We start from the raw sequence: 27,009 nt of genomic DNA, 5'->3' as shown, positions 1-27,009 counted from the left end.
CAGTTTGGCGACACCACTGTGCTAATAACGCAATGCCCAATTACATTTAATCATCATGAGAATGAATCACCCAGAATGGGCCAGATCTCAGAGGCTGTGCTGGGTTGAGCCTGGATATCGTTTGGGTGGATGATCACCATGCACAACTTAATTGTTGCAATGTTAATCTATGCTCCTGCACTGACCAATGTGGTGAAGTATGGTATATTACACCCACAAACCACACAGTGTGCGAAACAGATAAAAATGAGCGGGGGAACGAGTGACCTATTTGAAAGAAGGTTGACTGAGGGCTTCGACAGAAAACCACGGTTGCTGGAATGACAGGAGAGTAGAGTAAAATGAGAAGGGAGATGTTGGAGTGTGTATGGAGGGGAGTTGAGTGATGAGAGGATGACAATATTTTTCAAGAAAGGATTATTTTAGTTTAATTTTTACATCTCATTTATATATTCTTTCAAAAAGTTTTCATATCTATATCACACAGTTGTGTTCACTCTATTTGCCTACATGTAACATGAGAATATAATGAAGATATATATGTGCATAATAGATAGTGATTAACGATTTGATTCTAACATCCTGAGCATTAAAATTGGCATCAATAAATTAATCGATGCATCTTTACGTTGCTTCTCCAGCCCACGGTCCACAATTGGTTTCAGCCACTTTGGCGGACGTTATGAAATTGCTCTAAATGCGAGATGTGAATAGGACAAGGGAGACATCACAGAAAGCAATCGATTTACACCAATTTTTTTTAAAGATGTGAATCTCACCCATTACCTCATTTACAGAGGTGTTCACCCCCTGCAGCGAAATAACTTAAAATTTCAAATTAGTCTTGCCAAATTTTGGCAAAGGCATTAGCACTCTGGGTCCATGATCTATTCTTTCCAATAGAGTTGCAAACCCTTTAAACTTCACCTTCACAGTAGACTGAGCACTTGGGTAATTCCCTTCAGCAGGGTTGCATTGTGACAGTAGCTGCGATCCACCACCGGCCTTGCACATTTACCAATCTTCTCCGTTCAAATTAAGTTGTTACACGCTACACGCACCTAATGATGAGTAAACAATATCCTTTATGTTATTCTGCATCGGAGATCTCTACGTAAATTATTCACCAATGTTATTGGTCATGAGCGGGAATTTAATTTGGGTCGCCGGGTTCGTAAAACAGTGCGCTAACCACTATACTACCACACCGAGTGATCGCCATCATTGCGTAGATGCCTTCAGGCAAGTGTGTGCAAACATACAGGGGCGCGCATCGCACACAAAGACCAGGTGAGTGCCCTACACTGGGGCATGAGCGTGCGCACGCAAACACTCATCCACAACAAATTATTCCTGCCGCTTGGGAGCTTGGTGTATGCCAAGTTAAGTCTGTATGCACCGCATGGTGTATAAGAACTCGTGTGTTCACGAGGACCACCGCCGAGGAGATGAAGTGATAAGATCAGCCCATGCGCAGGAGTAAGATAGGTTGTGGCACTGCAGTACCGTGAGGGATGGAAACTGCGCAGGGAGCTCTTTATTCAGCCTTCGTCCAGAAATGGATAAACCTTGGTAATTGACAATGATGATGATAATCATAATAATAGCACTTCTGAGATCACAACACTGGCATTGCAATACCTCAAGGTACCACCAATCCTTAACACCCAGGGTATGATTAAATATTTACGTACATAGCACATCACATTCAGCGTACATTTTTGTCATGGCTGATACTACTAGTCACGTGCCATCTGCACAAGTCCAAAAATGATCAGGAAAATATTCAGTGAGAAATGAATCCCTGCTTATGTCTATCATGGGTAATGGACACGACATTTGGAGGTATAATCACCAATTACCAGTGTCATGGGTATCAACGTGGGAATGTTCCAGTATAACAATTTGCCGCGGTGGGATGATGTTATCTCCCTGGTTTGGTACGAAAGAGGTTGTGGGTTTGATTCCGACCCTGACAATCCCTGCCTATTTGGAGTTCGCGTGTTCTCTCCCTGCGGTCATATGTATTTTTGTCTGGGTTCCTCCAAATATGCCCTCCACATTTATAAACATGCATTTAGATTATTTGGCTACTTTGAATTCCCACATTTGATAAGCCACTTCTTTCAGCTATCTTGTGTGACCAGGTTTTAATTTATGAGTGTTTTGGGGTATATTGCATCTTACCAAGCTGATAGTGATGATCTCTTCGTAGGCCTGGGAACTCTCCCCGGCGATCATTCCAGACCCGCGCAGGCTCTCTACACCCAGGCCCTCCTCCTTGCCGATGATGTCAGTGATTTTGTACCTGCAGGGTGTAAAATTTGCAATTAGTGTTCAGTTCGGCACCTGTGAAAACACCACCCAGAATGCACCCAGATCTCGCAAGAGCTCAAAAGCTAAGTATAGGTTGAGCCTGGATCGTGCTCGCATAAAAAATGGTTGTCATCGACAGCTTCAGAGCAATGTGGTTGGGCAGCAGAGGTCAGTGCAGCAAAAATCCATTGTTATAGTGTACTCTTTGCTCCCTGGCTCCACCAACCCACAATGACTAGCCGAGCAAAGTATGGTCATCATGCTCATGACCCACACAGCATGTGGAGGTTCTCATCCAGCAGTGGATCGATGAAGGGCTGTGCATCTACATTACACGCAGTGCAGATTAATCATGAATATTTTAGGCACAGCTCAGCACTTACTTGCTACGGTTGCTACCATCATCACTTACATACCACGTATGCTACTTTTTCGCTTTTTTTTTGCAAATCACTGATCCTAATCGGTGCCAATTTGAACGCGGAATATGCAGCGCTGCGATAGGCTGCCAGCTAAAAGCGTAAACACTGCCCGGGAGGTGCGGAGCACTCATGAATAAACGCGATACACCTCACCGTAAAACTAGCATTTTGAAAAGGTCAATGCGGTGTAATGGCCAAATGTGCTCACATTTTTATTACCATAATGAACTTTCGCTGAACAAGTGGTCATCTATTTGTAAAGGCCACACTTAGTGTAAAATACAGAAAGGGTAGCCATCACCGCCAGTGCTTCACCCTGCCACCCCACCCTCACTTCCCACCAACTCTCGTCCTGCCCCCAATCTTCCAACCCCTCACGCTGGCATGCAGCAGTGGGAACATTGTAAATTTTGAAAGCGATATATGTTGATATTTTATACAATGTGTGGCCAAATTATCCACGTGTAAAAAGAATACACAATGCACCATATGCACACTTTTGATTTCTTGAACTTGATTGCACAGGGCCCTTCAGAAAATGTGATGAACACCAGTGTGCTTGTATACTAATGCACGCTCGCTAACTATACTAGTGCGCAATATGTTATATATAGTTTTTGTAGCAGACTTCCTAAAAAGTATTTCATTGCCAATCTTGCCCATAAACTATACAGATCTGGTTCTTGGTAATGATAAGCTGTGAAGTAAGTTTCATAGTGACAGGTTTACGGATTTATAGTTTTCTTACGAACATATCAATCAATGCACATGTCCGGCAGACAGACAGATAGATGGACAGAGAGATTATTTTCTGGGCATAGTAATACGTAGCCTAAGAGCTCTGTTAACAAAGATAATTTCCCGTGGAGGGGGACGACTGAGATCATTACCTGGACTCCCCCTCATCCTCGATGTGCTCGCAGTGAACGGAGTTGAGAGCGCTGACCTTCTTATAGTCTTGAGGGGTCAGGTACAGGTACTTGAAACTCTGGGCAGATGGGCGAATTTGGGAATTATATCCACCAGGCATATAACCAAGTAATTGAGCATAACATAACAATACATTGTTATGCTCATTGTCATGCACAGTGCATTATTTATGATTAATGCAAATGTTATTCTCCAGTTGCATTTGTGTTTGCCAATGGAACCAACGAGGCAGACAGTACAGATGGAAAACACCGGACAGACAATCAAAATGAGGCAGTTCAAAAGGGACAAAATTAATTGATCCATAAATTAAGTGTGACCATGAATCGTGAAAATCTATTGAATCATGCATGGGCGGATGGGGGGAGTAGTGAAGCTGTGGAGATGAATCATTACATCACATGCATAATACACGCGTGTTGTCAGAGCTATCAGCAGTGACACACGTCGTCACAGTTGACAGCACATGTCCTTTGATACATTAATTTATTTTGGCGTAAGACAATACACATATTGAGGTTATCCTATTGATCAAATCATATGGAAATTTTATTAAGTATCATCATATTCAAATTCAAACAATAGGCATGAGCCAGTGGTGGAAATTTCGCATTCATATGGTGGAAACTAGTCTTTACATATGAACGTGACTGTTAGCTGAATTCCTGATCTTCCTTCTGATTCTAAGACTGCTACTCTGCCACTTCGCCACCTGGCTGGATATCAATTCGACACGACATATATTCCACACAACACAGCGTCCTCGAGACCAGCTCAGAGACACCTTCTTAGATCTTATCCTTGATCTTGCGTTTGGTGGTGTGACCTTGTTCCAGGAACTTGACTTAGAGGCACCAAGCCTTGACAGTGGCCTCAGCCTAGAGGATCCAGCCTTGACACAGGCCCTGACCTAAAACTCCCCCGGCTTTGTGCTTTTCGGCTTCAACTAAGAGCTCCTGGACATGGCCATGTGGGTCTCGGCCTTGAATCTAAGGCTGCACATTTTACACACGTTCAACAATTTCAACATGCCCTCCCACCAGTGGTTAGACAAGCAAACTCACTCACCCTGTTTAGGTGAGTGAGCCTAATTTCGTTCATGACACATTGAGATCCCTAGATCAATTGCGCCTTCTAAATGTAAACTATAACATGCCTTAAACACAACGCACCCTCCACACGACACACACACATACACACACACGCTCAGACCCTTCACCTCACCTTGTAGGGGTCACTGGGGTCGACCCAGGCGATGTGGAACATGTGCCGAATCTCTTCGGCCAGGCCGAGGCGCGCACCGCTGTTGGCGGCGATGTAGATGCGTGGCACACCATCCGTGCGCGCCAGCTGCGATGCCTGCTGGAACAGCAGGTCCTCCTGTGGCCCGAATGAGCCAATGCGATGCGTAAGGTCATTGGCAATGACCACCACAGTCCGACCCTGCGGGTACTCCGGAGTCCTCAGCCACATCTTCCATGCCACCATGCCGATCTAGCCCGCAACAGCACAAGGAACCAAAACTCAGAACGGAGAAGAGCACAATGTGGCGGGGTGTGTGGCATTCCATACAATTAGGTCGTCAGTTACGGTGGTGGCGCGGTAACAGTGGCAGTGGCCACTTCGCGCGTGGCGGTACCTCATTGCCCCCGGGCAGCCGGTTCATCTCCACGAGCTGATCCTGCGAGTCCAGCACCAGCTCCGTGTATGTCAGCACGTCCTTGTGCGCCAGCCCGTTACCATACGCGTCCCACAGCTTGAGCAGTGCCTGCAGGGACGAGATGGGAGATAAGGTATGGAAAGGGTAGAGTAGAGGGGGAGGTTTATAGGAGGGATATAAGGACGCGTCGATTCATCAATGATCATTTATTATTATTCATCATGTAATGATTTCCCCTTCCCCGCCCCCCACTGCCTGTTTTGAAGTCGATGAATTGTCATGATTCAGGGTTGTGATTCGATTCAAGAGAAGATTTTTTATTTTAAACACTGCGCCTCTAGTGGCTGCACGGGAACCACAAAGTGATGATGTACAACATATTATAATTGAAAATAACCGAGTCTCACGTGCACAATTCAAGGTATATATGGTGAGCATAGTTAATTAGACAACTTACAGCTTATAGGAATTCAACAATGCATTAATTTATCAAGTAAAATCGGTTCTCACGCTCGTTCTAAAGCATTCAATCATACGCGTAGTAATAGGAACCAATCATTTGATTGATATATGCACGTAACCTTCATGAAACTGAAAATTCCATAGATTTATACCACTATTTAATTGATGCTCACAAATTAGCAAAACACGAATCTATTTACAAATCGAAACATAGCCCAGAATTGGGACAATTCGTCGAATCGTAGCGGTGAGGAAAACCATGTGATGCCTACGGGTTTACAAGACGGTCGCGGTGGGGATTCTAAGGGCCCTACCCCATCTGCACTCAAGGTCCCCAAACACCTTCTGCTGGAAGCTCACGGAGAACAGATGTGTTAATTGGTCATAACTTTACTGCACGGTAAATACGCTACCCGTATTATGCCTATCACTGTAATGCTATGTGCACTTGGGGACAATGTTGTTAATTAAAGTCAAAAGTCAAAGTGTCTCGCTGATAAAGACAGACCAATGTGCTTGGCGCTAGTTTCTGTTTAGTGACCCCAAGCTCATGCTGCAAATTTCACATCACTATAACCCAACCACTCTTGAGCTGAGATGCAAAATCACTCATTTCATTGAGTCTTAAGGATAACGAGTCGCCCTGTAGTCAGTGACCAATAATAATAATGCAATTTATAACGCGCGCAAATTTGCGGACGTAACGGCCGCAAATTTGACCAAATCACCCCGAATGCACACAATTTCCTCAGATCTCAGAAACTAAGCAGGGTTTTTCTTTGGATAGTGCTGCAGTGGTTGACCACCATAGACAATTAGGTTGTCATAGAGCTTGCGGGGCTAAGCGGTTGACAGCAGGGGGCAGTTCATCAAAATGCATTGTTATCGACGTGAGGATTTCCACGGCTGTGCTTCACACCTTCACAACTCGCACTGAACAGTGTGGTGAAGTTTAGTCAAATAACTGCCATGGCTCGTACAGTGCAGGGGAGCCTTCATCCAGCAGGAGGTTAACAGAAGGCCTGTATATGTACATAAAAATCCACAAAATGACCCGCCTACGAACGGGAAATGAACTTGCAACCTTACTGTTGTGATAAGCACAACCATATATATGTAAATTTTGATTTAAAGCTTTCGTGACTGCAGGGATTCATATTCTTGGTTCTTTCAGTAAAGTCACGTAGAAGGGAAACAATAAAATAAAGAACCAAGAATACATATATATGTATGCAATATTTAGGCCGTTATAAATTACAGTATTGAGATTGAGTGGTTTTACCCGTACATTCCTTTAAAATTGAAAAACATTTTTAAATAACGTACATGATTCCCACCATGAGTGAACCAAGTAATTTGCCTCCAGTGGAGTGTGATGCGAAGGTCAACAGAAACCAAGTATAGCGCACTTCCAGTTACAGTTCTAGTAAATTTTATAAACATACACTTTTTGTAGGAACGTACATTCATAAAATTAATGACAAGTTAATTACTCCTTTGGTTTTAACATTTCAGAATGGAACCGAATTTCAAGTAATACAAATGCTCGTGGGTGTATTATGTAACAAAAATTCCCCGAGAGGAAAAACTATCTTTCTTAAAGGCAGGGCTCAAAACTCACTTGCTATGGGTGCTTTTAACACCATTTAAGTCCATGTGCGCAAATCGATTTTCACTATAATGCGATGTGCACTTAGGGACACCGTTTTTAATTAAAAGCGCATCAATGAATGAATGAATGGCGCCTGCAGCAGCAGTGGCGGCTGCCCCATAGATATGATATAACGTAGAAACTCCCTGCAGCAGTATGTAAATCGGGCGACCATCTTATCTGGGGGAGAAGTTCAATCAGTACAAGGAAACAGATAGTACCAGATATAATGAGAGAGACAAAGTGTTAGTTAAACTTTAAAAAAAAAATTGTCTTTTCGTCTTGGATAACAATCTAATTTACCAAACGTAACAGGGCAATTTTAATTAGAATAAGTCACATTTTTGCACTATTTTTTATTTCTCCCATGATGCAGTTGCCTTTGCTATAATTTTCTATGTGCTTGCTGTACTTTATTTATTGCTTTTGTCATGTTGGTGACACAGGTCACTCTTACAATTGAGACGATGCTGGCCCCTTTCAATTTTCACAATGTGACACAAAATAAACTTGAAACCCAGTGTATGTGCCGCCTCCACTCAGGTGAAACAGCCCCATCGCCCACCTGTCGGATCATCTCAGGGTAGTCGTAGACATAAGTGGTTCCCAAACTTTGAGCCTGGAAGCGCTTGGACTGCAGGAGGTCCTTGGTGACGTACGGCGTGTTGATGAGCATGCCATGCAGAGGGCCCGGTTTGTCACCGTATGCCTGGAACATGATCTGTGATGAAAAGAAAAGGATGGCAAGGCAAAGGGGTGAGACGTACATGGAGACAAAGATCTCCCATACCACGTTTTCAAAGCTTTTGGGACATGTGATATTGGCGAGCACTTATGAAGTCTACCACTTCACACAAGAAGGTCATGTGGCGAGCACCACACATGTATTTCCAAAATAATAGTTGTTTGCTTAATGCAGATATTTAATGATTCACATGTAGAGCGATTGAAAACCCAATTATTTAGAGCTGATTTTTTAATTTAGTTTCTTATCCTTCCCCCGCACCTCTGATCAGCATGGTTCGCTACATACGGTACGAAATAAGTTCAAGCCACTATACAATAAATAGCACATTGCACTATGAATGGAGCCCGAGTTTGATTCCAGGCCACAGCTAACATTAGTGACGAGAGATATCTGAAACAATCCAGGTCTTGGGAACTTTTTTCTCTTCACCAACGTTCACTGACCCTGCTTGATGACGACTTGTCAAACAACACCCACAGATCAAAGCTGATAATGATGATGAGAATAGGTTTTCCCCTTTTTTCTGGCAACAAAACACGTGTTAAGATGTTAAAACACCAAACTGAAACCTTTTACAAGGAATCATGTCTGCATTAACCACAATACTTGTGGTCAGAATGCAAACAAAAAAATACTCTGATAATATATGCATTAAATTTTGATTTAAAGCTTTCGTGACTGCAGGGATTCATATTCTTGGTTCTTTCCGAAAACCTATTCTCATATTTTGGAACTGACAAAGGAGGTCCCATGATGATTATGATGATGCTCAATCCCTGGTAGCTTGGACTACATCTTCAAGAACATTAAATGCCAGGAAATGTTCCTGCATTTACCTGGCTGGTGCGGAGGTCAGTGACCTCCTTGTAGAGGCTGATGTCAAGATAGTAGCCGGATTCGTTGGTGAGGAAGAGGCGGATGGGGATGGCTTTGCCTGTGGGCGTGAGGCGGATGTTGATCTTCAGCTCGGCCTGTAGCACACGCAGCTTCCACAGCCGGCTTCCGTAGCGCATCACCATGCTGCGCACAGACTCTTCGATCTAACGGCACAAGAGAAAGCACGTCCACCGTCACCGTCGCGAGTCGGCGCGCAAGTCTGCGTCCCATCTCGTTGCCCGATCAAGCGCACAACGTGCTCACGTGCCAACTGACGATTGTGCAGCGCCGACGCATGTGGCGTGAGTACCTTGGAAGGGTCCATGATGACGGTGGGCACAAAGTTGAGAAAGATGTGGTTGCAGTCAGTGCGCGCGGCCGTGTTGTTGAAGGCCACCTCCAGTTCGTCCATGGCCTCTAGCAGCAGGCGCTCACCCTCGTTCTGCAGGTACTCGAACGACGCTTCCTGCAAGGTTGGACGGATGGTCGCAACAGCGAATGAACAAACGAAGCAGCAGACAGACGTACGGATCGGCAGACGAGCACACCATGCGTGAGTCATACACGAGCGTGTGAGTTACATGCAAGGCGCAAATGTGTCAACACGCAAAATATCCCAGTTACACATTTTCAACAAAAATACGACAATGATATGTTAACATACTCGAAAATGAACCACAGATGAGGATATGCAAAATACTTAAATAATACTCATGTTATTTATTTAAAAAAGCCTTTCTCAGATTATATTCTTTTCAGGAACATCCTGGCTTGGTCAATTCCATTTAATGAGTATTGTGGGATAGAACAGGGGTATCTGGAGAAAAGACACTCATACGAGGTGATTATTAAAGGCAGATTCAAGAATCTGTTATGGTCCCATGATCTCTCAACCACATCACAATCCAAGTCTATAACACCTTGTATCATAGGGAGTGTCTCCCATATAAGTACGAACCAGACTCCAACCTGCTCAGCTTCCAATATCTGAAAAGATCAGGCAACCAGAAGTTTATTTTGCAAAGTAGACCTGGAGTTGTGTTGCTGACCTCCAACGCACATTTGCACAAACGCCCCTCTTACTGGAGCTCTTGGTCAGTTAGATTCATTACCTACTATAATCACCCAGAAATGTCTGTCCGTCCCGCGCGTGACGTCACTTCTACATGAGGCCCAACCCCCCGCGTGACGTCACTCCAAGACCGTAGCCATGGAGTCAACATTGGGGGGGACCAACTCTTCCAGGGTGTCTGGGGGTCCCAACCCAGAAAAATATCTAAATTTGAAAACGAATTTCCTGCCTAAAATATTGAAAAATTCACTAACACATGGGATGGACTTTTTTTTACAATAATGTCTAATAGCGTATTTTATTACATTGCTCTGTTTTTACTTTTTTTACAATTTTTTGTTACATTGTATGTAATGGCAGAGATTAGGGATTAATAAAGTACAACCATAACTACAATCATATAAACAGAAATCTATGCATTGATTTATATGAAGACAAGTCCATATATTGTGGCCAAGGTTTAGCAAATTGTTGTTTTTATTTACATAGCATAGCAATTTTTTTTATAGCAATATATTGTCGGGGACATTTTGACCATATTTGCATATTGGGGGGGATGTTCCCCTCAATATATATTATTATTATGGTCTTGCATCACTCCACATAAGGCCCACCCCCCCCTCATTAATATTCATGAGTAGGTGGATTTTTCCACTAACGCAGAAGAAGGTCGAGCTGAATTAAAAATGTATTACACAAAGTCGCTTCAAATATGACGCTTTTTACAGAAAGTGACGATAAAAAATAAATCTATCCAGCACAGTGCTACATCCGTGCATGACGTCACTGCAAAAGAGGCCCCCCCCCCTTCATTAATATTCATGCCCACGTAGAAATTTACACTAACGCACAAGAAGGTCATGCACTCCACATGCCGCACCCTTCCCCTCATTAATAATCATGAGCAGGTGATGTCACTCCACATGCCGCACCCCTCCACAATAACCATGAGGGGGTGACGTCACTCCACATGGGGCAACCCCCCCCCCCCCCTCATTAATAATCATGAGCTGAACAATTTTTCTCTTGAATATTTCAGATTTACTGCAATATACACCCGTCCTTGGACGGGCAAAAAAGCAAGTCATTGATTAAATACCCCACACATAAAGTAAACTCTTTTTAGGCATATGAATCATTTGGCGGGACCCCGGGGTCCCGCAAAAATCAGGTCAATAATTATTATTTTTCAGTCCGCCCACTACGTGATCCCGACAGCAACGCGCCGCCCCCCCAGACTCGCGCCAACAAGCGCCAGCAGGCGGCGATCGACACGATGGGCGCCACCCCACCGGCCAAAAGCAACCCCGGGCGTCCGCCGCAGTTGCGCGCGGCGACAACGCCCTCCGTCAGCCGTTGATCCTCAGCTTCTTTGCCAAGGCGATCCCGTCCCCGCAATGAATTTAACGTGTTTATGTAATGTTTCAACTTTTTACGAAACTTAGTGCCCCGAGTAGCTCTCGACGAGGCCAATCGATTGACACTAATTTTGTTGTCGGTAAAGCAAGACTCGTGTCGCTACGCGGTTTTTCCCACCCCAGGGCAGTGATGGGACCCCGGGGTCCCGCCAATTGCTTCATATGTTCCCTTCCATCGGGTTTTTCGGACACAAAACGCCAACAATCCTATCATTGTCAACGAGGGACAAACCATCAACGCGACGATGTCCTTCGGATGCACCATTCAGTTTTCCGAAGCATGGTCCCCTCTTGACTTTCGACTTTATCTAATACACGTGTGGGATGCAATCAATTCGCTCCCTTAGTCCTGCACGAAGGAAGCCATCTCTTCACTCCAGAAGGTGTGAACAATCGGGAGGGCGGGCAGGGAGAGAGCGTGTTCTCGGCGGCCTCACCTTGGTGACGAGGTCAGAGTGGCGGATGATGGCGCGCACGAAGAAGCGGTAATCGGTGACCTCGATGCCCTGCTCTACGCGCGCCGTGCCCAGGTACAGGTGCATCTTATGGTTGGCGCAGGGCAGAGCGTGCAGCTCGAAGTTGCGCATGCGGTTTAGCTCCAGCTGGAAGGCGAGCGCCGGCTCCAGGTGGCGGTAAATGCGGTCCTCCTCGAACTATGGGGGGGGTGGGGGGGAAGGAGCGTGAGCGGCACCAATGAGGACGAAAACCCAGAGACTACCGCATCATCGTCGCCAAATGTTTTGAATAAAACAAGGCTGGAAAAATCCCATATACGCGTGGATTCGGGAAAGCCTTCCAACACACGTTTGTCCTCAGAAGTGCTTAATTAGCCACAGCCACTTTGCCTCTCATGACGCACACGCGGATGACATCATACATCACATGTCGTGCATGTAATGACATCGTTGCCTTGGCTGGCAAGGAAAATGCCATTAGCACTGCTTTTAAGTCAAGTTTTGGGCAACCTTTTGATAAATTGTCAGTTTTCTACAGGATAAGTCTCATAGCAACACAACTTTATAATAAAATGCCATTTATCTTCGTACATCTTAACAACAGTTATCATGGACCCACCACCTCCCCCATTGTCATAACGGGCAGAGAGAAGGACAGACGGACGGACAGAACAAATGCATTCATGCTTTAATGTTACGCTCCAAGCACACTACTGTCTAGCCCTGCGGGGTCGTGGAGGCTAAAGCAACGGAGGTTCTGTACCTTGTCACGAGCACGAAACGTGAAGAACTTGGGGAACTCTCTCTGTAAGATACGTGGCAAAAATTGAGTAGCAAAACACAATCAAGGATTAATAAACAAAAGAGATAAAAACTTTTGGAAGGCACATATTGGCACCAATGCACAACCGCTACCACCACATAAATAGTTTTTGTTTTATTTAAAAAAAAAAATTCCCAACTTTATCCCACAATTACATTCCAGTTGCGTCATCAGTCATGCCATGAGATGAGAAAATGTCCACCCGGAACTGTTGGAGTGAGCAGGGAACCACTATGTGTCAGAGAACGGCCCTCAAAAGATGACGTCACAGAATTACTTCAAAAGTCACTTCAAAAGACACCTCTATCCACACTAAGCGGCGCACATTTTACATGCCTAAGTGTTTGACATCTGAAAAATCAATCCAAAGCTTTTGTACTCAGAGATGGAATAAGCCAAATTTAGAAAAAAAAACAGAATTTAACACAATGAGAATTTTTGATGGGTATTATTGGTGACCGGACTGAGACCATCAACTCGCTACACTTGAGAACCCAGTTTAATCTCTGGTAGCTGGAATCCAGATTCTAACCCAGGATCTCAATTGGACAGCTTGACGTCTCTGACACAGTATCAGCACCATGAGCCACGTATGTACAATACACCTCAGTGTACTGCTCATACATATGCATTCAAATTACTCTTAAATAGGACCCACCACTTTCCGAGGTGTTCCACACTGCGTGGCACAAATTCAATGCAAGCAATGATGATGTGGTCGGAAGTAATGCAAGTGTAACACGAGATTCATGACGCTCAGAAGCATGGTAGTGGTGCAATGATGACCCAGAACAAAAGCGGCATGAGAGGCGGCAAGCGCAAGCTTGAGAATGCGCTGCCGAAACCCCAAAGACTCCCGGGGAGAGCCCCGTTAGGTTAGCTGAAACCCAAAGGACAGATGATGCTGAAGAATGACCTGTCTGAGCATGAGATGCACCTCACCGATATGCAGAGCTAGGAATTGATTTGAACTCACCAGTGGGGACACATCCAGGTCATTCATTAATCAAACATAAAAAATTAAGGCACCGTGTGTAAAGTGAGATTTCCAACTGTAAGTCGGTTAATCTCCTCTGTGCTATGTCGCCTGCTCTGAAAATGGGACGCTGCGTGGACCGTTGGCCTATCGTACAGTATTTCTGTTATAATGCAATGATAATGATAAATGTGATTAATATTATTTTTCACTTGTACTCAACCATTAATTTGTTTATCCCACGTTATTTTTGTGTAATGAAGAGTTTAACGTTGCTGTTTAACGTTAAAGGCTATTTGCAAAAAAGGCTGATGCTTAATTATGGCTTTTGTTTGAAAATGTAAAGAAATGACTGGACGGATAGATTTTTTTATGTATCATTTAATCTGAGTATCAACTAGACGCACCATTACTGCGCAAGTTCTGCGGCTGTGTGATGTAAATCCCTGATGTCTTTTCATGTTTTACCACGTGTTGTTTGGAACGATGTCTAACGTTTCACTCCACGTGATGGGACCTTGTTCAGAAAGCGAATACTTTAAATGAAAGGTTCCAAATAGTTAAACCGAATAGTTCCGTTTCTGAAGAATTTCCCAGCTTGTGGAGCAAAACATCAGACATAATTCCAAACAACAACACGCGGTAGACAACCCAACCACATGTTGGAGAACTCCAGGCAGCTGCCTGTTTGCTCAGAGATCGGCAACGTTTCAGCCTTTTGAAAAAAAAAAAACCTCCAATCCAGTTTTTCGCTTGTTAAGACTCAACAGTCACCCGATTTCACAAAATCCAGCGTGACGAAATACATCAGGTCGGGACTTTAACAAGAGATTGTGGGTGAAGGGATTGAATCAAGGCACATGAGTCAAGAGGGCACAGTTTTTAACAAACACAGAATGTCATGGGTCTGGTAAACAGGGCGAGGAACAATCCACGGAAGCACCCACGATGATTCAAAAACAGTCGCAAACCTTGCACGTTAATTCAATGTCAGGCAAACCGATAAATTGTTTTTTTTTATTGTCGTGTTAACTTTTAACTGGATGAGCCAGGGTGGTCTTGATTTGCTCATAAAAACCACACATCCCTGCACACTTCCGCAGACTTCTACCGGCCATGTTTATCAGAAGATGCAAAGAAGCTGGAAAGAATGGAAGCACAGAGATATGATAGACCATGAAAAACAAGATTACACTTTCTTGGGTTCTCAGGAAAGGACACACCAGTATACCCTCAGCCTGCTTTAATTTTTAAACTAAATGTTGGGAGGAATATGAAGAATGTTTGTCAAAAATATTTTGAATTGTTGTAATAAACAAAATGTAACAACTATACAAAAGTTTTTTTTTTACTTAATAAAAGCCTCAATTAGTACCCAATTTACTGAATAAGTACTGTTAATAAACTACATTTGGGACATGTGAGATTACGTCTTGTAACGCAGTTGCATTTAGACGCTACATAAATAAAAAGTAATGTTGTACATTCATCAGGGTCTTCTAGCCCCAAATGAGAATTTGATGGCGCTCGTCTACATTTCCAGGCCTGAACCAAAGAGTGGCAGAAATGACGACGGCGCAGCATGTGCAGATTAAAGCCTCTCCCCTGAGAACCAAGGTGTTTTAGTTTCCATGGCCTCAAGCGCAAATGCATGAAATGCCGAGAGCTGCTCGCCACAGGCCTTCACCTCCTGCTTACACTTACATGGAATCTCTGATCCACCTCATAGTCGTAATGCTTCCTAAAGTCCTTTTCCCGGAAAGGAAAATCAGCAAGTTGTCACTACACGAATTACAGATTCAACTTAAAACAAAGAGGTATGCTTTGATTAATTGGCTTATGATTATTATTTATCATTATAGCATTTCTTTAGAGAGGAGAAAAAAAAATCACTTTGCATTACCATTTTGTAGGAGAATTCACAACGATTTTCATTATGGTTTCATCTTTTTTTGCAAACTATAAAAACAAAATTACTTGAAGTACGACAAAGAGATAGCATTAGTTTCATTGCATTTGTTAAGTTTGTTTACACGCTCGTGATTAGGAGACAATATTTAAACAAAAAAATACAAACACATAGCACAGCACGACACAGAGTCACTAGACGCAACGACGGCACGCGCAGCACAGTTGAGAAGTTCATCGTAAAAACAGATCGATACCTTTTGCGCCACCAAGAATGTCAGACGTCTAATCCCACGGTCTATCAGTATCCGTTTCTGTTGGGTACAACGAGTCACAGCATTAGCATCATAAACACTGTTGACTGCATTCTCCCCTCCCTAATTTCAAGTTGATTGTGTTATCAGTGTCATGAGACAAAGAATCCATTCGGGTCTCTCGCAGAGCAGTGTAACCCTTCATGTGTCGAGAATAGTGCACTGAAGTAAATATCTCAGAATTACTTCTCAGTTAACAAGCTGGCATACTGTACTATGAGGCATGGTGACTTAAGTTCAAATCCCAAAACATAAATATTCACATGGCAAGTGCAACTCAAATCATCAGGTTCTGAGTTCAAAACCATATCATGAATTGACTGCCCATCATAAATTTGTAATCAATAACATAGGTACCACTAAGTGGGAATCTAAGCAGTGGTCTTCCTTTGAAAATATTGGCCCTTGCCATTGGAATGTTGAATTTCCATCACTGGCTGAGGGCCACCAAAGCAGATGAGTGCAAGTCGTATTGCACGTCTGTACTGGAAGACACTTTGACTGCCCATACTCTCCTGACAATAAAATCTCTCCGCTGGCCGCACGCTCCCCACTCACCTTGGACTGTGTGAAGTCACGCAGGACGGTCACCAGCTCATCATCCTCCGTATCGCTGTCTATCTTGATGGCCACGTTCAGGATGTGGATCGGGTCCTGCCGCACACTCTGCAAACATCCGGCACTGTTATTCCTCTATTGGTGTGTTTTTTGCAATTATTTGTGTTTTATTAGCACGAAGTGGTGTTATGTCATAGCATGTAGCAGGAGTAGCCAACCTCTATTTATGGTCAGGTAAGAGAAGCTTACCAACGTGGAGATGGAGTGATGACCATCAGCTCATGTGCAAAAGTGAGTGTGCACTACGGCGTCGTAGAACAGTGAGGGATGGAGTCAGCCTTCTTCCAGCAGTGGTTGGATCATTGGTGATGATGATTATTACGATGAACAACCCATTGGGTGTAGTGGTGGCAAAGTGATTTCTACACTGCACTATCAACCCAGTGACTTAATTCCAGGCCATGGCTGTCAGTGGTGAGTGAAATCTGAACAGATCCTAGGTACCTCCCATAACCAACCAGCACTAGGCAGCATAGTCTTGTCAAACAACCCCAACGACAAACAAAACATGGGGAAACCTTCATCTAGCAGTGGACTGACAAAGGGTAATAAGATATAAAAAGGATGACACTGCAGAGATGGAGCGATGAGATCAGCTCATGTTTCAGGTGTGATATAGACTGCGGCATTGCAGGACTGTGACGGACGGTTTAAGCACGGGGAGGGTATCATCCAGCAGTGGATAGAGCAATAGTGATGAGGATGAAGAGGGCAAGTAGAGTGGTGGCACAATAGTTTCTGCATAACACTCTGAACTTGGCGATCTGAGTTCGATTCCTGGCCACGGCTAACATTAAGTTGCGAGTAATATCTAAACCAGTCTTGGACCTACCAACCTTCTTCACTCACTCACACTGAGCCACAAGGTGTGGGAAAGCCCTCATTCAGCAGTGGAGTGACAAAGGAGTGTAAATTATTAGAAATTAAAGCATAGACAAAGCAAAGGTAGCGAGTACATATCTGAGAAAATGTTTACCACTCTTATTCCTACTCTTTGGTTCTTTCGGTAAAGTCACGTAGGTATAAAATAAAATGAATCACGACGTTTCGGGCGAAACACAAGCGTCCATCATCAGGTGGGAAAGCATGGTCTACTGCTAAGGCAGACTGTTGTTGTTGCAGTCATTATGTGCTCTTCATTTCGAGACCGCCAGAATTTATCATGCAACAATGCGAAAATTTAAACGAATAAACAACCCTGACTTAATTAGCAAGAAAAAGAGCTTTATTAAAAAGAGGTTTCAAAAAAGAAATGCTTTAAATTATACAATACATGACAACATTAACCACCTAGCAGAGTGTGTGTGTTGCGTAGGAGGTTTTTTTGTTCCATTACATACAAGAGAATATAATTGGCCGACTCTAGAAGCACTTGGCAGGGTGTAAGGGCACTCCGCGGGGCACAAAAGGGCACTTGGTAGGTGAGTGAGAGCGCTCGTGAAATTTGCGAGGGCACTCGATGGGGGAAAGAGCGCTCTTGGCAAGTGAAGGGCCCAGTGGCTGAGGTCCAGCTGAGCTAAGCTTATCCGGAACCGGGTTACCAAGCGGAGCACCCGGTGAAGGGCGCACAGCTGCGGGAATGTGTGCAACGAAGTTCGAACAACTCGCTCACCTTGCTGTCCTCCTCTGCGTACAGGGTGGAGCGTCCGGGCTCTAGGAAGATGGGGCTGTCCGGAGGCGAATCCGAGAAATGCTTCATCACCTCCTCAAAGTCCCTGTCATGTGATGAGCATGAATGCCATCATCGTCATCACCATTGCAAGAACCAAGAGCAGTAACATATTCATTAGGGGCCGTCCGTAAATGACGTCACGCGATTTTGGACGATTTTTGACCCCCCCCCCACCCCTTCATCACACGGCGTCGCAAAAAGTCAGACCCCCCCCTCAAATATGACGTCACAAAGCTCTGCCCACTCCCCCCCCCCAAAAAAAATATATAAAACATGCTTCAAATCGCTTTAAACTATTGTCATTGTAGTGCGTAATTAATGTGGCGCTGCACTCTGATGTTGTAGGAGAAAACATTTATTAAAAAGTCTATTTAATCAAGTAGAACGTGTTGTCTATATTTATTTAAAGTTACGCGTTTTGATGTGACGTCACATTTCTCAAACCCCCCCCCCCATCGTTACACATCGTCACAAATGTCTGACTCCCCCCCCCCCCCCAGGTGCATGACGTCATTTATGGACGGCCCCTTACCACCGCTGCAGAGATTGTAATAGATATCTCTTATTATTTGGTTCTTTCGGTAAAGTCACGTAGATATAAAAAGAATAATAAAAATAAGATTGCTGAAGGGAATTTGTCTCAACCGGCTTATGATGAGTAATAACACGGAGCATTCATTTATTAATTGGGGATACTATAGTAATTTGTGCACTGCACTATAAACCCAGTGACTCAAGTTCGATTCCATACCATGGCATGTAACCGAACAGAACCGGTGGTAAGCCTCTCGTAGGTCATCTCAGACTTTAAATGAGTTCCTGGTGTGGTGTGTAAATATTGGCATTGTGAAGGCAAAGGTGGCCATGAGTGGTGCTCGACACACCACCCATTCGTGCACCATGCCAACCTTAATAGGTTCTCACGAACAGAATATTTTCCCAAGACTCTTTTGAGGTCCATAATCGCTTCTGGTATCACTCGCCACTAATTTTGACCCGTGGCCGAGAATCAAACCCCGGGTTTCTTATTTCGCAGTGCAGCGCGATAACCACTATGCCAGAGGTGGTCAACCTCTAACAGACCAAGAGCCAAAAAGTACCCATGAGCTCTGTAAAGACCCAAGTGTACATATAAGTGTATATATATTGACAGTTTTTCGGCACAGCACCAGAGTAATTCATTATTCTTTGCTACTGTGATAGTATGTCCTACATTATGCGCCTTTGATAAAGCCGCATGTGGTGGATTAAAGATCCGCATGCGGCTCGGGAGACGCCAATTTGTAGCACTGCTGCACTATTCTATCACTATCACCACAACCACCATCAATCAAATGGTGACCAGACGCCGGCAGCTGGGTAGGAGGAGAATATGTGTCACCGGAGATGTCTGTCTGACCGCCTGCCTGCCCACTTGGCCACCACTCTCGCGCACCTGACGAAGTCCTCGAAGGAGTGGAAGGCCACCATGGCGCCCATGCGCTGGCACGGCGGCGTGAAGGTGTTGTCAAGCAGCACCTCGGTGACGCTCACGGCGCGCGTCAGCCCTGCGTGATGCAGGTTCGATGGGAATGACATCCTAACCCCATGGCACCGGAGAAAGCGAGTGACGGAGAGAGACAGACGGGGAAGGGGAGAAAGAAAATCAACGAGAGAAATGGCAACAAACTTACCACCACAACCGATGGTATGCGTGCGGTTAACTATTGTTCTTTAATTTTTATGGTCAACCTAAAGCAGGGGTGGGGAAACCTTTCCATTTCAGAGGGTTGAATAGGACTTTCAAGTATGTTTTGCAGACCACGCATCTCAGTCACTTATGTCACTGCAAGGGACCCTTGCTGTAACAGAAGTGACTGAGCGAGCTAAAATTAGAAACACTGTTGCCAGATTAAAAATATTCTACCCGACTGGTGCAGTTAGAAAGATGTTTGCGGTGACAGATAAGTATCATTTGAAGGCCATTTAGAAGTGATAGGCCTCATGTGGCCGTGGACCATATGAAATGGAGTCGTGGGCTGTATTCAGCCCATGGCCCACAAGTTCCTCACCCCTGCCCTAAAACTAATTTAAGTAGTGCAAGACGCGATTATGTTTTTAGGAAATTTGTGCTGATGGTTCCTTTAAAAGTTTTCTCAAATCTGTAATGGTTTAAAAGTAGCAGGCAAACTTCTGAAAATGAGCGAGATGTCTCTTTCAGTTGGATAACGTTCAAATGAATCTTCATTACACATTTACAATTGTTGTTCTTACATCTATCTAAGTTTAGGATGTTTTCGTTGAAAATTTTAAAAAAGTATACTCTTTAAGTCACCGTACATGGTGACGGTATTTTTTTTCTAGTGACACGCGATTTTTTTAAATTAGGCGGCAACGCTCGAGAGAGCCAAACTAAGACACTTGCACGGGACACGTTAATAAGCCTGCGGTAAGACATACGCGGCGGGACAAAGTGCACGGAACACATCAAATTAATCCTAATAAAGCCGGGGGAGCCCTAATTTAAAATAAAAGCACCAACATTTTGCAACATTAAAACCGTAAAAAAAATCCCACTACCATCAACCACCACGACAAACATCCCACCGTGACACAAACAACACAGAAAAGATCACTTTGTAGAAGCGCCAAAAAAAATGATACACGTAGAGCATTTGGCTGGATGGGAAAATGGATCGGTGTTCATAACGGCACCAAAAGATGGAAAGCAAACTTTTGACAAAGCACTTTTTCACCGCACAATTCGTTAAACACACGCTCAGCGATTTAGTGGCTGACTATCAAACATCTTGAGAAGCAAGTGGTCAAGTGTGCGACCAACCAAAACTGATCTCACCGAGGATATCCTTTCAGAATGTCCCTACTGGATGAAGATCGTACACCCGGCCAGCATGTACACATATTGTCAATCATTCAAGTGTTTAATTGTAAAAAAACATATTTTGTAGTACTTATGTTAAATCTTGTTTTCAAAGGTGGTTACCAACACGCTCCAACTGATCACCACTGAATTCAAAGGTTCAATGGTGATCAGCGTGAGCGTGTCGGTGACCACCGAATGAACAATGCCATTTGTTTAACAGGTTAGCTTTTTTTATTTAAACATCTGGCCAGATGTTATGCATTAAAATGAGAATGAAGAGCAAAACTTCGAAGCTGTTAGGGCAGGATTTTTTAAACTCCAGACTTCACACACTCCACCACAATTCCAGGTTTCCATGATTACCAACCGTTAAGACACTATGCAATGCACATCGATTTAAACATGTACGTGTGGATAGCGGACACTGGTAAAAATGTAAACCTGGAGTGACCAATGCGGGACACGATGAACAGAGTTTGCAAAGCCCCTAAATGAGAAAGGATAGCAATACTCTGGCTGTGCGTCAACTGGTATATGCAAAAACATACATTTAAAACAATGGAACCCTCTTAACCATCACTTGGTTATAAGACGTTTTGCTTATGATTGAATTGAAAACAAAATTCCAAGCTTTATTCATACACAACATTTAAGATGCCATAGTCAAGCATACATAGTTGATTAACTGCAATAATGTTATTTCATTCTTATGAATGTGACGCCTTCAACGTATCGTCCCCATACAAGGTGCGATTAAGAAGGTTCCACTGTACGTCTGGTCTGCTTCCTATCGTACCTGTTCAGTGTGGGTATGCTGCCCCTGCAATCAATTAAGAGAGGAGATGGATCACGATTAGTGGGTGTTAGTACAACACCATACTTGCCAACCCTGCCAAACTAAGCAGCGACCACCCAATTTTAAAACCCTCTTTTACTGCAGATATTGAAGGAAAATTACGTCGACATAACATTTTTACAAATATCTCGCAAGGCGAGGAGTAGCTTCGAAAAATCTGAAATTCAGCAGCCTACCGTTTCAATCGGTAGGGTTGGCAAGTACGCAACACATGGATCGTGTATGCGTCAACGGCAGCGACGGGCACCAATCGCCAATGCCGGGACGGGTGGCATCAGCTGCGGCGCAACTCGCGTGTCTTATCGCTCCACTGTGGTCCTCGCTCAAACAGCTAGCGCTGCACATCGCTGGACATAACTGTTTGCAGAAGACTCTTGCCTCTGACATCGTGCCACCCAACCGTTGCCGTGCACGTACACGTACAGCCCCTTTGCTTTTGTTCAATCACCTGCTGGGTGAGGCTAGTGATTAGTGCTGACTGTTAAAAAGAATTCACGTATGCATCAGGGAGTGCATTTGTTTCTCTGGGGAGAAGTACACAGAGAACAGAGAAGGTTTCACAAAGAGACAATGATCATGTAGGAATGTGATTAGTAAGACAGGTGGTGCTATAAGGAGGTACAAATCTGCAAAAAGTGCTAAATTTGACCCAGTTAAACCGACCACCGTTCACTTTCATAGGGCTCTATTAAAATGCCCTCCATAACCTTCTATTGTGTTCCTTTTACTGAAAATACCCACGGCAATAGAGAAACGCGTTGGAATGCAATGGAGGTCACTGCAATATAGTGGAAAAGAATATCAGTCACTTAAAGACACCTCAGAGAATGTGAATTGCAGCCGTTTTAATAGAACTCTATGACAATGAATTTCAATAGCTTTACTATAGCTATATGAAAGTTAATGGAAATCACTTTAATTAACGGACCTCGATGAAATTGAATGTCAATTTATTTAATAGACATCACGTGAAAATGAATATTCATCATTTTAATATAACTCTACGAAACTTTAATTCTGACTTGCCCCTACTGGACATCTGTGAAAGAGCTTCATAATTCTTCGGATTTCTCCAGGATAAATACAGATTCTGATTATCAGATCTTTATGAAAGTGACTGGCGTTCAGTTAATCCACATAAACATTTTGGTGCATGTATATAACATTTGTCAAGTGTGCAAATGCAGCCACAAGGTCACCGCCTGCCTTAACCTGCCTGTTATGGAACAGCACCTTCAGTGACACTGGAACAGCGTAATTTTTTGTGTGTGTGTGTGACCCGAAGGTCATTGGCCTCAGAGGCAAGCATGCCCCCTTTCGATTCGCACACATCACAAATACCGAAATGGAGAATTTGATTCATCAATTAACATAACGTGTCATTACGTGGAGGAATGTTGGGGCCATGCCTTGTGGGACTTCATGCCACAACCTAAAAAACGGCGGCGAGCGCTGCACAGAAATTCCTAGGCTCGCACCTCCGTCATCGTGTTAACATCTCCCCCACCCAACACCCCCCACCCCCCCCCATTCAATTCGCAGAGCTGAAATTGCAAATAGTTGATTACATTTTTTCAGCCGAAAATTCAGATACGCCTGGCGCTCTGGCCCAGCTCTATCTGCCGGGCGCACATCGAGGGCCAAAGCAATGCCTGCGCACAATTTCATATTAACGCATTGAAAAACACAAATGAATTTGAATGTGTGTACGTGCATGTACGTGATGTATGTGTGTGTGTGTAGGTGTGTGTAAGCCCCTTTGTAATACTGTATTTCTCATTGGGGTTATTTTCGCCCTGTGTACGTGTGTTATCGCCAAGAGCCAAGGTTTGACTTTGTTTCTAAAGAAATGCCGCTTGCCCTGCAGCTGAGGCCACCCTGCCCCCCGAGAAAATAGCCCCCCTCTCCTCCTCCCCTTTCCCGCTCGCCCCTCTGATCCCCTTCCCCCAACCCTGCCGGACACATCATCGCAAACACACCGCGTCTGGCGCCAGAATCTGCACGGGTGCCAAGTGTCCACAATCCGTGACACGCACGCGCACATTTCACTGACAATTACACCATGCATAACATAACAATACGTCGCCTCATTAATCCATTATTGTAAGTGGCCACAATTCCGAAGGCAATCAACGCCGTGTGGGTTATTGTTAACCTGTCATCCATTGAGGCCCCGGGGACGTTACTACCACAAAAGGATAACGATGTCCAACAGCTGAGTAAGTAGGTGGCTGTTTGGGTTGGGGGGGGGGGGTCACTCAACTACTCAGAGGTGACACTGTCAATAGCTGCAGTGTTATTAAGAAAAAAAGTGCTTTCCTGCGCAAATGAGCATTGAGGTGGTGCTAAAATCCTGTGTACAGCCCTGAGCCAGTGGTGTAAATTCCATATTCCCATGGTGGAGGTAAGTCTATCCATAGGACAACAAACTCTTGACTTGCCCAGAAAGAAATACAAATTTTATCACCCTGGAGGGATAATGCTCTGAGTCAACCCACAAACAGGATTTGAAACTCACAACCTTCCGATTGCGAGCCGCTCCCTCTCCTGCTGAGCCACCTCAAAAATTAATATTTAGCAATAGGTGAAAAGATCACACATGCTTTTTCATACACACATACGTACACATTTTTTGCGCATTAGTAATGTTGCATCCGCTGCAGTGACAACAGCGTTAGGCGGAATTTACCGCACGCAATGCATCAGGCGAAACAAAAATATGTCACTGTCAAGGAAAAAGTTCCTTATTTTATGAGAGATGGGAGATATTTTAGATATATATATTTTGGCTCATGACAATACAATTGCAGCGTCAAATAAATATACGTGCAGCTTATCTCGCAGCGGAGAGAGTATAAAAGGCAAAGTGTATTAAAGAAATATGTTTTCAGGGAGAGGAAGGTGATTTGTTTGAATGATTTTGAAGCTGTTCATTCAAATCGAGCATTATTAGTGATGCCTTCACCGCAGGGGAGGTCTGAATCTCATATTGTATTTTTGGAAGGAGATGAAGCATTTAAAAAAAAACTTGTACTGAGTTTTAAATGAGTAACTAATGATGGCCAGAAGGCACCTGTTAATAGCAGCTTGCTAAAATATATATAAATATATAAAAATAAGTGAGCGAGACAAATTTTCCAAACTTTTTTTCAAATGAAACTGGAATTGCCATGCACAGCATTTTTATACAGCGTTCTGCATTCACACACAGATACACTCATACTCTCTAATACATATATGCACTCACACACACTAATAAACACACTCACTCATCCGAACACACATCGACACACACATGAACATATATACATACTCTAACAAAGATCCCCTGTATAGCCTTGAACAGACTGTTGTGGACAAATGCTGTTTGTGAGCACCTAGTAAGGCTAGTATGGCACACAAGAGGTTGCTGTGGTTAGCACCATGCCCAGCCACCTTTGTTGTCACAAGTTCTGATGTTTACACCTAGGGGAGGCCCAGGATTGGTTAAGATAACCACTACTGATGTTAGCCACGGCCAGGAATCGAACCCAAGTCACCGAGTTCGTAGCACAGTATGCTAACCATGACGCTACCACTCCCCCACATGAACACAAAAAACACGTAACCAAAATATACACGCAACACACACAGCTCGTATTTATCACAAAGTAAGGGCAAGGGAGCTGGTGCCAGACTAAGTGCATTGTGAAGTGACACGAAGTAGTGAAGACTTACTGACAGAAGGGAAAGGGACAGATCCATGTTGTTATTGGTAAGCTAAACGGTTCGCAAATAACTCGCCACCTATGTTAGGCATTGGAAGGAATGGAACTCGGTTCTCCGGCTTTGTAGCTCAGTGCACTAATCAATGTGCTACCGCTTCATTCAAGTTCATAGACGCATACAAACACATATATGCGTATGCACGCACTTATTCACTCAGCGCACGAATTTGTGAACATACGATCAATATGGAAATAAGCATAGAAGGAGTGGGGGGGGAGGGAGATTAAAAATGCAGCGCAAGTACTGTAAAGCATCCAACAGGGCAGAAAATGAACTATGCACATTACTGTAACAAATGACTGTATGTGGTTTGCATTAGTTGAAGAGCCCCGTGGTGCGTCTTTTTACCCCTTTCTCTCCCTTTATTTGAAAAATATAAGACACGATGGCACACAGCGGGGAATGGGGTGTAGAGAGGCAAAAAAAAATCTACTTTTGGCTCAGAGTAAAAAAAAAAAAAATTTTATATTTTTTTCACGTCAGGCGCTGGGACACCTGCCGGCAAGAGCGTCCCACCAGAGCCTGCGGCAGAGTCAGGCGTTGATCTGTGATCTGAATTGCGGGGACTTAAAGACGGAACTCCTGAGTCCCACCCGTCATCAATCAAGAGGAGAAACGACAGACAGGCGGGAAAGCTGGCGGACGGAAAAAACGGACGAACGGACAGACACACGGGCGGGAGAGAGAGAGGGATAGGGCAAGTGTGGCGTGCCAAGCCAAGTGTGTGCCGTGCAACCATCACAGCTTGACAGGCCGATATTGAGCAGACACCAAGCGATGCGGGGAGGGAAGGAAGTGGTTGCAGGGACAGGGAGAAAGGCAGATGAGACGGATGCGGTTTAAAGGAAGATAAAAGGATGAAAGTAAGGAGATCCTCACACTATTATTCGCAACGCCTACCAATGCATGCCTGCCCTCCTAACCAATACTAACAAACAGCAGAGCCAAGCTGCCCCTCCACCACCGACCCTCCCACCCCCCTTTCTCTATGCCATACCGCCAAAAAACCCCCACTGTTACATGGCTTCAAAGCGGCCATGAATCATAGCGCAGTAATTAAAGCCGCAGGTATACACGGAGGAACCCCGCGCGCTATAAAAGCGACGGCAGCATCTCCGCGGAGGCTTATCAAGGGCCTCGGCTGCTGCTCTCAATCTCCGTCTCATCATCAGCACTGCCCGCTGCTAACTACTCCACGTGC

General features: G+C 44.3%; 1 protein-coding gene across 7 annotated transcripts in view; it reads right to left on the bottom strand.

The window, feature by feature from the left end:
- Nucleotides 1-27,009, bottom strand: part of ACACA (acetyl-CoA carboxylase alpha) — a 231,114-nt gene that overhangs the window by 110,829 nt on the left and 93,276 nt on the right. For 4 of the 7 annotated variants that reach the window (XM_032967726.2, XM_032967729.2, XM_032967724.2 and 1 more), the window contains exons 29-43: nt 21,981-22,004; nt 19,757-19,900; nt 18,262-18,364; nt 16,590-16,697; nt 15,975-16,031; nt 15,514-15,558; nt 12,774-12,815; nt 11,993-12,208; nt 9,376-9,531; nt 9,026-9,229; nt 8,007-8,162; nt 5,308-5,436; nt 4,893-5,162; nt 3,629-3,726; nt 2,188-2,308 (exon numbers count right to left, since the gene is read on the bottom strand). In XM_032967726.2, the coding sequence (XP_032823617.2) occupies nt 2,188-2,308; nt 3,629-3,726; nt 4,893-5,162; nt 5,308-5,436; nt 8,007-8,162; nt 9,026-9,229; nt 9,376-9,531; nt 11,993-12,208; nt 12,774-12,815; nt 15,514-15,558; nt 15,975-16,031; nt 16,590-16,697; nt 18,262-18,364; nt 19,757-19,900; nt 21,981-22,004 (1,873 nt within the window). The remainder of the gene's footprint in view (nt 1-2,187; nt 2,309-3,628; nt 3,727-4,892; nt 5,163-5,307; nt 5,437-8,006; nt 8,163-9,025; nt 9,230-9,375; nt 9,532-11,992; nt 12,209-12,773; nt 12,816-15,513; nt 15,559-15,974; nt 16,032-16,589; nt 16,698-18,261; nt 18,365-19,756; nt 19,901-21,980; nt 22,005-27,009) is intronic. The other 3 variants (XM_032967727.2, XM_076072617.1, XM_076072618.1) reach the window with 3 other exon arrangements.

Source organism: Petromyzon marinus, chromosome 38, assembly GCF_048934315.1.
Source record: "Petromyzon marinus isolate PM22_M1 ecotype Great Lakes invasive population chromosome 38, UKy_Petmar_22M1.pri1.0, whole genome shotgun sequence".
NCBI classification, from domain to species: Eukaryota; Metazoa; Chordata; class Hyperoartia; order Petromyzontiformes; family Petromyzontidae; genus Petromyzon; species Petromyzon marinus.
The sequence above is the reverse complement of the archived record's forward strand: the minus strand, read 5'-3'. Positions and strand labels throughout refer to the sequence as shown.